Consider the following 12,181-nt stretch of genomic DNA (forward strand, 5'->3'; position numbering starts at 1 on the left):
TGTAGTGGTGCACACAAGTAGTCTCAGCTACTTGGGAGACTGAGGTGGGAGAGGGATCACCCAAGCCCAGGAGGTCAAGGTTACAGTGAGCTGAAAGCCTGTCTCAAAACAAAAAACTAACAAAAACACCTTCCAGAAATGGTTCTTATGCTGTATTTGTTTTCCTTGGGGGAAAAACTAAAAAATAAATAAATAAATAAATAATTCTAAAACCAGAAGGGCTTCATAGTCCAAAAATTGGGCTACGTACAATTCAGTGCTTCTACTGTTCGGTACACAGGACCCTTAGAGAAGCTCTCTCACAACAGGCTTAACTGAATTGTTACCTTTCCTCCTGCTGTGACTGTTTCTTCATCCTGCTCATCTGCAAAACCAAAACACACAATTCATTTTCAAAACAGGTAAATGTTCTTTGGGTTATTTGGAAAATTAATGGTCTAAGAACTGAAACTGGACAAAGAAAAGGAATGAAATAGAGCATTATAAAAGCAAAATCACTCTGAATAATTCACTAAAATAGAATTTTACACAGAATCACAGACGTAAATAGAAATTCAAAGCGGCCGGGCGCAGTGGCTCACGCCTGTAATCCCAGCACTTTGGGAGGCCGAGACGGGCGGATCACGAGGTCAGGAGATCGAGACCATCCTGGCTAACACCGTGAAACCCCGTCTCTACTAAAAAATACAAAAAACTAGCCGGGCGTGGTGGCGGCGCCTGTAGTCCCAGCTACTCGGGAGGCTGAGGCAGGAGAATGGTGTGAACCCGGGAGGCGGAGCTTGCAGTGAGCTGAGATCCGGCCACTGCACTCCAGCCTGGGCGGCAGAGCGAGACTCCGTCTCAAAAAAAAAAAAAAAAAAAAAGAAAGAAATTCAAAGCAAAGATCATTAAAAATTTCAAACAGTAGGGAATTTAATTACTACTTGAGCTAATATCATAGTCATGATCTTAATAACAGACACAGGACTTGATTATGATTCTTGTCTCCTGGGTTTTGCTAAAATAACAACATTTTGGGTTCCAAAAGAATTGAGTAAAGAATGATGAGTAAAAAAACAAGTGATAACCAATCCCTTACTAACCTTAGTAAGACAATGCCTTCTGAGGATACAGGGCTCCGCATGAGAGAAAGCCCAGGTAAAATTTCTAAACTAGACAGTTGATTTCCACAGTGAAAAGCAAAACTGCCAGTACAGAATAGGAAAGAGGTAGTATTAAAGAACAACAAATTACATTATTATATGTCTGTAATATTTAAGCTTTTTATGACTACTGTGACAGCTGGCACTAGGTAAGGCATGATGAAGTTCAAAAAGAACACGGATGCTGGGTGCAGCAGTGCACATCTACAGTCCCAGCTACTCTGGAGACTGAAGTGGGAGAATCACTCAAGCCCAGGAGTCCAAGTCCAGCCTCGGCAACACAGCAAGATCTTATCTCTTATTTTTTTTTTTTTTAAAAAAAAAAGGGTAGGGTGCGGTCGCTCACAGCTATAATACCAACACTTTTGGTGGCTGGTACAGGATACAGCAAAAATAAACAGAAATTTATCAGATTTTGAAAAATGCTATACAAAGAATAAACATGAATATATTAGAGAGGAAGTGGGTAGGCGGATACTTCAGAGCAAGTAAAGAGGTGTCTCTGAAAAGGTGGCCTTTAAGTTGAAATGTTAAGAGATGAGAAAGACAAGGTAATTATTCCACAGAAAGGAAAAAAACAAATCAAAGGGCCTCCAGTTGGATTGGCTTGGTGACTTCACAAAACAGAAAGCCACTATGAAAACGCATAAAGGCTGAGCAAAATAGACAAACCACAACAGCAAGTGCAGTGATACAAAGCACTGGCAAGAAACATAAGACAGACCAGGACCGAAATTGGGATTCTGCAAAATATTTGGAAAGAGGTTACTGAACCTCTTTAAATCTCCATTTCCTCATCAATAAAACAAAACAGTTTAATAGTGAAGTGCAAACACAACGTAGAACAAGATCTGACAACTACTCATGCCACCCAGAGATGGACATGGTGGCTTAACGTGTGAGTTAGTCACAAATACTTGCTAACAAGGAATAGGCGATTCTGGATGTGAAAAAAATACGGTATTAATTACGAGTAGGAGTTCTGCAGCTCTGCATAGTGACTATTTTTATCTAGGAAGTAACTAACAGAAAGAAATCTAGGTAAGGCTGCCAAAAACAAACACTTGGTACATTGGACAATGGTAAACCATAGGATAACCAACCTCTTACTAGAAACTATTAGTTTGACTTAATAATCTCTCCCATTACTCAAATTACACATTTTTAGTCTGACAAGTTTCATTCCCCAAGGTAGTCTTGGTACTCAATGGAAAGATACTTCTGATAATACTAAATTAGCTGATCCCTAAATGGTAATATTCAATAAATGTTCTCTTCCTTCTTTCAGATGTGAGAAAATACGCTCCACACCAAACAACTGAATCCTTCAGAGACCTGAAGAATGAAAGACCTGTATTTGACGAGGTAGCATATAAGGCAGAACACAGAGCAGTTAAAACAACAGCTCTGGTCAGGCACGGTGGCTCACGCCTGTAATCCCAGCACTTTGGGAGGCTGAGGTGGGTGGGTCGCCTGAGGTCAGAATTTCAAGACCAGCCTGGCCAACATGGTGAAACCTTGTCTCTACTAAAAATACAAAAATTAGCCGGGCATGGTGGCAGGTGCCTGTAATCCCAGCTAGCTGGGAGGCTGAGGTAGGAGAATCACTTGAACCTGGGAAGCGGAGGTTGCAATGAGCCGAGATCACACTACTGCACTCCAGCCTGGGTGACAAGAGCGAGACTTCGTCTCAAAACAAAAAACAAAATACAACAGCTCTGAGAACAAAAATTTACAGTTGATGGATCACTATCCAAAATACCCACTCATATCTTCCATCAATAATAATTGTAATTGACAGGTGGGAAAGCTCACGCCTGTAATCCCAGCACTTTGGGAGACTGAGGTGGGTGGATCACCTGAGGTCAGGAGTTCGAGATCAGTCTGGCCAACCTGGTGAAACCCCATCTCTACTAATAATACAAAAATTAGCCGGGCATGGTGGCACGTGCCTGTAGTCCCAGCTACTCAGGGGGCTGAGGCAGGAGAATCACTTGAACCCGGGGGGAGGAGGTTGCAGTGAGCCAAGATCGTGCCACTGCACTCCAGCCTTGGTAACAGACTGAGACTCCGTCTCAGAAAATAATAATGACTGCAATTTATTCAAATACAGAATTCCTTAATTAGAAGATAGAATTGATGTCTCATTTTCTAAAAGAGGAGATCTTGAAAATCCCTTTCAGGTTTAAAATTCCATAAAGTCAAACATTTAGTATACACTGAAAACATTAGGTTCTCCTTTACAAGTGAATAAAATAAATCAAGGCTATTGTCTCATCCACAACTCTCCAGAACAAAGATGTTTAAAACTACCCCTATTTAATTTTTCAAAAGAACAAGTGATTATACTTTTCTCTATTTTCCTGCAAAATCACTCAAGAATTACACCTTGTGAAAATGTACTCTAAGACTTGGAAATACTAGGAAAAGATGATGTCATTCTCATTTCATACTGCTTAGAAACTTTAATTTGACTTACAAAGTATTAACACTCCACAGATTTTTGTTCTAACAATACAATATCAATTTGCATACTATGTTACAAAAACAATTCTTTCAGTGACATTTGAAAAAGTACTTTAATTAGAACTATTTCGTTAAAACTCATATTCACGGCCAGGCGCGGTGGCTCAAGCCTGTAATCCCAGCACTTTGGGAGGCCGAGACGGGCGGATCACAAGGTCAGGAGATTGAGACCATCCTGGCTAACACGGTGAAACCCCGTCTCTAATAAAAAATACAAAAAACTAGCTGGGCGAGGTGGCGGGTGCCTGTAGTCCCAGCTACTCGGGAGGCTGAGGCAGGAGAATGGCGTGAACCCGGGAGGCAGAGTGAGCTGAGATCTGGCCACTGCACTCCAGCCTGGGCGACAGAGCGAGACTCCGTCTCAAAAAAAAAAAAAAAACTCATATTCATATTCAATTACAATATTACCACCTTTGCTAGTTTGTAGAAAAATATGCTCCAACAGGGGGAGATCACTAAGAATGGCAACAATGGATCACAGGAAATGAACTTTCCTACAACAGTAGCTACCCAAATCATAATGGCACTAAGAGTAAGCCACAGCTAATATCCTGCAGTGGTTAAGTACAAGTCTCACTTAAGAAAGGCGTATCGGCCAGTCATGGCGGCTCACGCCTGTAATCCCAGCACTTTGGGAGGCCGAGACAGCTGGATCATGAGGTCAGGAGTTCGACACAGGCCTGATCAACATGGTGAAACCCCGTCTCTACTAAATATACAAAAATTAGCTGTGCGTGGTGGCGCGTGCCTGTAATCCCAGCTACTCAAGAGGCTGAAGCAGAATTGCTTAAACCCAGGAGGCAGAGTTCGCAGTGAGCCGAGGTTGTGCCACCGCACTCTGCCCTGGGCAACAGAGCGAGATTCTGTCTCAAGAAAAAAAAAAGAAAGGAGTGTATCAAGCTGGGCATGGTGGTATGTGCCTACAATCCAAACTACTTGGAAGACTAAGGTGGGAAAATCGCTGGAGCCCAGACGTTTAAAGCTGTGGTGGTCTATACTACGCCACTGCACTCCAGGCTTACCAAGAGAACAAGACCTTGTCTCTAAAAAACAGATAAAAATAAATAAAGAATAGACTATCAAAGGAGATGACATATTCAAGAGAGAAAGCACAGACCATTGTATATTTTTTGGGGGGGTGCTTACCTAGATCCGCTACAGTTCCTCCTTTAACAGGTGTATTTTCACTATCTTTCTTTAGGTTCACTAGAAAAACAAAAGAGTTATGTTTATGTGGGAAAGTTGTACTTCTTTTTAGAAAGAAAACAGAATAGGACATGATTAAACGACATGCATCTCACTACAACTGCAACACAATTCAATATTTTCAGGTAAAAATCATAAGTCCAGATATGAAATATTTAGTAGATTATATTCTAATTACCCAAGCACCATGTATTTTCATCATAAAAGTAAACAATACAAAATACTCAACAAAACATGAAAATAATCTTTCAATCCCTTCCATAAAGTTTTTTTTATTGAAGTTTACGTTGCATTTGTTTTGATTCTCACTTCTATTCCATTCATTCATTTAAAAAAAAATTAAGGAAGAACTAATACCTTTTCAGTTTGTTTTGAGACAGGGACTCAGTCTGTCGCCCAAGCTTGAGTGCAGTGGTACGATCATGGCTCACCGCAGCCTTGACCTCCCAGGCTCAAGCGATCCTTTGATCTCAGGCTCCTAAGGAATTAGACTATGGGCACATGCCACCATACCTAGATAATTTTTTTATAGTAACACGGTTTCACCATGTTGCCTAGGCTAGTCTCAAACTCCTGAGCTCATGCAATCCACTCACATCAGCCTCCCAAAATGCCGGGATCACAGACATGAGCCACTGCGTCTGGCCAAACAATCTTTTATACATCCATATGGATGTCAAAATATATCCTGAGGGTTTTTTAACTCTATGTAAATGTTATCAATACTGTGCTTAGTTCTTAGCACTGACCTTCTTTCCACGTAAGAACTTCGAGTTACATTACATTTCTTTCATTTTTACAAGTCCACTGTGTCCATGGGTGGATGTAAGTTAACTGGCCCTACATTTGTGGAAATCATGTTTATTTTGAATATTTCACTGTTCAAAAACATTCTTTTGTAATTATCATTGTGGGCACACGTAATTATTTAAGATAAATTCTAAAAATAAAACACTGCAACTAAAGGTACGCATTTTAAAATTTTAAAAACACAGTCAAGGCCGGGTGAAATGGCTCATGCCTGTATTCCCAGCACTCTGGGACGTTGAGGGAGGTGTATCATTTGAGGTCAGGAGTCTGAGACCAGCCTGGCCAACATGGTGAAATTCCGTCTATACTAAAATACAAAAACTAGCTTGACGTGGTGGTGTGCATCTGTAATCCCAGCTACTTGGGATGCTGAGGCAAGAGAACCACTTGACCTGGGAGGTGGAGGTTGCAATGAGCGAGACTGTGCTACTGCATTCCAGCCTGGACAATACAGCAAGACTCAGATTCAAAAAAAACAAACAACAACAACAAAAAAATACAGCCAAATTGTGTTAAATGTCTTCATTAATTTACACTTTCCATCAACAGCATTTGATAGTACTCATTCCTCAAAACTTTCACACTTTTCCATCTACCTTTTAGGTTTTGAAAATCTTATTGATGCAAACAGTGATCTGAAGAACTTGCATATCTTTAAGTGACCATCTGTTCACACACTTCTTGGCCATGTATTTCTAACAAGTTACCAATCTGACATAAGCAACAGTAAATACTTACTCTAAGGAGTTCAGACTCTTTATACATTTTTAGGATTCTAGTCCTTTCTTAAATGGGTAAATACTTTCTCCCCCGCCCCAAAAAAAACCTGTTTAAAGTGCTAAATTTCTTGTATTTTAACCTCAACTAGTTAACAGTGATTCTAAATATATTTGATGAGCTAAACACATAGTAACAGAAAAAAATGTGTGCCCATAAAATTCTTATGTTGAAACCCAACTGTAGTGTCCTGGCATTTAGAAGTGAAGCCTTTGGAAAATAATTAAGTCAGGAGGATAGGCCCCTCAAGAATGAGATTGATGCCCTTATAACTGGGTGTAATGGCTCATGCTTTTAAGTCCTAGCTACTAGGGAGGCTGAGGCAGGAGAAACGCTTGAGCCTAGGAGGTGAAGGCTGCATGAGTTATGATTGCACAGCTGTATTCTAGTCTGGGTGGCAATGCAAGTATGCACTTTTAAATAATTAATTTTATGTTAGGTGAAGTATATCTCAATTAAAACAATGCTATACTATGCATAAAATCATACACTGGAAAATTGAATGCCTGTTTTCTACTTCACCCTTAGCATCTGTCCCTGTAGTGGTTGAAAAAGTCATCCAGGCGCAGTGGTTCATGCTTGTAATCCCAGAACTTTGGAAGGACAAGGCAGGCGGATCACCTAAGGTCAGGAGTTCCGACCAGCCTGGCCAACATGGTGAAAGCCTGTCTCTACTAAAAATACAAAACTTAGCTGGGCATGGTGGAAGGCACCTGTAATCCCAGCTACTAGGGAGGCTGAAGCAGGAGAATCACATGAACCTGGCAGAGGTTGCAGTGAGCAGAGATTGTGCCAATGCACTCCAGCCTGGGCAACAGAGCAAGACTCTGTCTCAAAAAAAAAAAAAAAAAAGGTCAGGCACAGTGGCTCACGCTTATAATCCCAGCACTTTAGGAGGCTAAGGTGTGCAGATCACTTGAGGTCAGGAGTTAGATCAGCCTGGGCAATACACTGAAACTCTATCTCTAATAAAAATACAAAAACTAGCCAGACATAGTGGTGCACTTCTGTAATTCCAGCTACTCGAGAAGCTGAGGCAGGAGAATCACTTGAACTCAAGAGGAGGAGGTTGCAGTGAGTCGAGATCATGCCACTGCACTCCAGACTGGGTGACTGAGCAAGATGCCATCTCAAAAAAAAAAGGGGGGGGGGGGCCAGGCGAGGTGGCTGATGCCTATAATCAGCTTTGGGAGGCCGAGGCGGGTGGATCACCTGAGATCAGAAGTTCAAGACCAGCCTGGCCAACATGGCAAAACCCTGTCTCTACTAAAAATACAAAAACACTGGCCAAGCGTGGTGGCGGGCGCCTGCAATCTCAGCTACTCAGGAGGCTGAGGCAGGACAATCACTAGAATCCTGGGGGCTGAGGTTGCAGTGAGCTGAGATCACACCACTGCACTCCAACCTGGGCAACAAAGCCCAGACTGTCTCAGAAACAAAACAAACAAACGTCTACAACACTAGACTCAAAAACGGTACAACACATGTCCTTTTCAAGTAGTACAAGCAAACGTTCACCAAAATAAACTATGTGCTGTGTAATAAAACAAGTATGAATAATTTTTTTATTTTTGAGACAGAGCTTCGCTCTTGTCACCCAGGCTGGAGTGCAATGGCGCAATCTCGGCTCAATGCAACCTCCGCCTCCTGGGTTCAAGTGATTCTCCTGCCTCAGCCTCCTGAGTAGCTGGGACTACAGGCGCCCACCACCACACCCAGCTAATTTTTTGTGTGTGTTTTTAGTAGAGACGGGGTTTCACCATGTTGTCCAGGCTGGTCTTGAACTCCGGACCTCAGGTGATCCACCCGCCTCGACCTCCCAAAGTGCTGGGATTACAGGCATGAGTCACCGTGCCCGGCCAAGTGTGAATAAATTTCAAAAGACTAGATTTTCAGTGAATGATTTTGGGTTTTTTTGAATCAGGGTCTCACTCCTTAGCCCAGGCTGTAGTGCAGTGGTGTGATCATGGCTCACTGAAGCCTCAATGTCCTTGGTTTCCAGCAATCCTCTCACTGAACAGCTAGGACTACGGGGAAAGACCACCATGTCCAGCTCTGCCATAGATTTTAATTAGGAATTAACTACAAAATAAGCCAGACATGGTAGCTTGCACTTTGGGAGGCTGAGGTGGGCAGATTGCTTGAGCTCAGGAGTTTGAGACCAGTTTGGGCAATATGGCAAGATCGTGTCTCTACAATGAATAAAAATTAGGCAAACGTGGTGGTAAGCACATGCATCCCAGCTAAAACGAGAGGCTGAGGTGGGAGGATCACTTGAGTGAGCAGTGAGTCATGACTGTACCAATGCACTCCAGCCTGGGCGACAGAGCGAGAGACCCTGACTTTTTTTTTTTTTTAATTCCAGGAATGCAGAGTTGATTCAACCACTACAAAAATCACACAATGTAATTAAATAATATTAACTGATTAAAAGGAGAAATATCATTACATCAGTGGATACTGAAGAATGGTATCAAAATTTGGCATTCATTCATAAAAACTCACAAAAATCCAGGAAGAAAGCTTCCTGAAATTGATGAAACATCTATTGTGTGATATCACACGTCATGGTAAAATATAAATGTGCTCTTTCGAAGACAGAGAAAAAAGCAAAAATGTCTGCTTTCTAAACTGCTATTAAAATTATAGTGGAGGTATAACGTAATTGGAGGTTTGTATAATAGAAAATCCTAAGAAATCTACAAAAAAGTGCCAGAATACATGATTTTTTAAAAAAGAAACAGAATACACGGTCAAAAATTAAGGAATATTAATTCTCTTTCTACATACTAGCAAAACATAAGTGGAAAATTTTAAACTTTCAGTAACAAAAAAAATTGAGATATAAATTTAACAAAATGTGAAAGACCTCATAATAAAACATACAAAACACAGAAGAGGAAAAATTACATTAAATCCTGGTGCTAAGACTTACATGGAAAAGCTAAGAGCTATAATAGCAAAAACAATATTGAAAAATGTGAACAAAAGTTGAAGTTTACTCAATTTCAATACTTACTAAAAAAAAAACTATTAACTCAGGCCCTGTGGTATTAAGTACAATGAGATGGTTAGAATAGAATACTGAATCTAAATGTAGAAATGTGTGATGATTTTCAACAAAGGTATCAAAATAGTTCAATGTGAGAAGTAGTGTCTTTTCAGCAAATGGTGTACAAACAACTAAATACCTATGTGGGGATTAAAATAAACTTCGACCCGTAATTCATAACATCCTCAAAAACAACTTTAAATTGGGTCACAGACCTAACTATAAAAGCAGAAGGCATAAGCCTTCTGCAAGAAAACACAGAAAAACACATTTACAACACTAACATAGGCAAAAAATTTCTTAGGACACAAGAAGTTAAGAGCACCTGTCCTCCAAAAAAAAAAAAAGTGTTGGCCGGGCGCGGTGGCTCAAGCCTGTAATCCCAGCATTTTGGGAGGCCGAGATGGGCGGATCACGAGGTCAGGAGATCGAGACCATTCTGGCTAACACAGTGAAACCTGTCTCTACTAAAAAAATACAAAAAAAAAAAAAAAAACTAGTCGGGCGAGGTGGTGGGCGCCTGTAGTCCCAGCTACTCGGGAGGCTGAGGCAGGAGAATGGCGTGAACCCGGGAGGCGGAGCTTGCAGTGAGCTGAGATCTGGCCACTGCACTCCAGCCTGGGTGACAGAGCAAGACTCCATCTCAAAAACAAAAAAAGGTGTTAAGAAAATGAAAATCCAAGCAACTGTGAATAGGGGCTTGAACTGGTTATACTTAAATTCAGAAAAATCAAATGCTTGAATGGTGTAATTTATAAATTCACTAGAGAACAGAAAACCAATAAAAAGGACAACTACCAATTCTCCTGCTTATTTTTTTTTATCCTTTAATCCCTCCATCTGGATGTCAAGAACTGCTTGGGACACTTTCCTTGCCATCTTTGTCACCTTTAGCCTTAGTGCTTTAGCCTTTGACCAGACAACACACCATCAGCTGAGTGCAAAATACAGATAGACCAATGCTGATGAGCCTAGCTTCTCCTGGTATTCTTAACTGTCCTGTATGTATATACATATGTATATACATATATACACCCAGTGCCCATCTTATACATATGTATACTGCCCTATATGTCTATACATATGTATATTTCCTGTGTGTGTATATATATACATACATATGCATATTGCCCTACATGTATATACCTATGTATATATACATATATACCCAGTGCCCATCTTAATTATTTATCAACTGCTCTGTCTTTAGTGCCATATAAACCATATAGTCTTCTTTATCAACTGCTCTGTTTAGTGCCATATAAACCATATAATCTTCTCTTATTTTTAACTGTATACTTCCTGAGTTTTAGCAACTCATCTTACTTTTAGATCCAGATGGCTTCCTATATTTTACAAATTTCTCAACAATGTACAAATGTACAAATAATGTTCTGGTTTTTCCTAGGCTTTTTATAATATTCTTTTCTGTCACTGCACAAGTTTAGCACAGGAAAGATAGTTATATGCTTCATACACATCTTAATCTAAATCCTAGATTTTTTTTCTACTTTTTCATTATTTTTCATGCTCACAGAATAGTAAAATAAAAAAGAGATACCTTATAATTTACTACAATCCTTCATCTTAGGCTGTTTTGAAGAAATTGTAATTCAGCTTCTAATAACCAGAAAAAGTTCTAATTCCTCCTATTACTTCAATAAAGTATATTTAAAAAAAAAACTACTAATAACTTTAATGACTTAGTTTCTAGTCCCCAAATTTTAAATCTCCACTTTCTAGATTCCAGTGAAATTCTATAAACTCAGATGATTAGCATGAGAGTTATAATTCACCAACTGATATATAAAGTCATATATATAGTCTCTTATTTACAAGCTGCACCCACAAAGATGGGTGGAGAAGGCTAATAAATCATAAAATGCCAATCACAGGTCTTTACTTTTTAAAGTATGCTAGAGCTTATTTTTTTTTAAATCTGATCACTGGCTGAGGACACAAACATTTAATGGTCAATAAAAAATACCTTATCAATATTTAAAGAACATTTTGGCTTTTTTATGTTTGTTGTTTTTGTTTTTGAGACTGAGTCTCACTCTGTCGCCCAGGCTGGAGTGCAGTGGTATGATCTCAGCTCACTGCAACCTCCACCTGGGTTCAAATGATTCTTCTGCCTCAGCCTCCACAGTAGCTGGAATTACAGGCATGCACCACTGTGCCTGGCTAATTTCTGTATTTTTAGTACAGATGGAGTTTTACCACGCTGGCCGGGGGGGTCTTGAACTCTTGACCTCAAGTGATCCCCCTGCTTTGGTCTCCCCAAGTGCTGGGGTTACAGGTATAAGCTACCATGCCCAGCCCACTCTGAATTTAATTACATTGAATAGAAGTCAGGTCAGAATTTACAAAACTGGTAACTAAGGTTCATCACACTTAGAAGAAATTCATTACTGGAGATCTTCAAATCTACATTCACATAAAGCATTCCCTAGAGATTTCAGTGAGTTAAACTGTATATAAGTACATACTCCACTTTTTCATATGAATATGATTCTGTTGCAATTTAAAAACCATTAATTTTGGCCGGGCGCAGTGGCTCAAGCCTGTAATTCCAACACTTTGGGAGGCTGAGGTGGGCGGATCACGAGGTCAGGAGATCGAGACCATCCTGGCTAACACGGTGAAACTCCGTCTCTACTAAAAATAC

General features: G+C 40.2%; 1 protein-coding gene across 1 annotated transcript in view; it reads right to left on the reverse strand.

Moving 5' to 3' along the window:
• Positions 1-12,181, reverse strand: part of SMARCC1 (SWI/SNF related, matrix associated, actin dependent regulator of chromatin subfamily c member 1) — a 198,230-nt gene that overhangs the window by 101,462 nt on the left and 84,587 nt on the right. The window contains exons 12-13 of the mRNA XM_010374744.2: positions 4,815-4,874; positions 327-364 (exon numbers count right to left, since the gene is read on the reverse strand). Coding sequence (XP_010373046.1) covers positions 327-364; positions 4,815-4,874 — 98 coding nt within the window. The remainder of the gene's footprint in view (positions 1-326; positions 365-4,814; positions 4,875-12,181) is intronic.

This window comes from Rhinopithecus roxellana, chromosome 1, assembly GCF_007565055.1.
Source record: "Rhinopithecus roxellana isolate Shanxi Qingling chromosome 1, ASM756505v1, whole genome shotgun sequence".
NCBI classification, from domain to species: Eukaryota; Metazoa; Chordata; class Mammalia; order Primates; family Cercopithecidae; genus Rhinopithecus; species Rhinopithecus roxellana.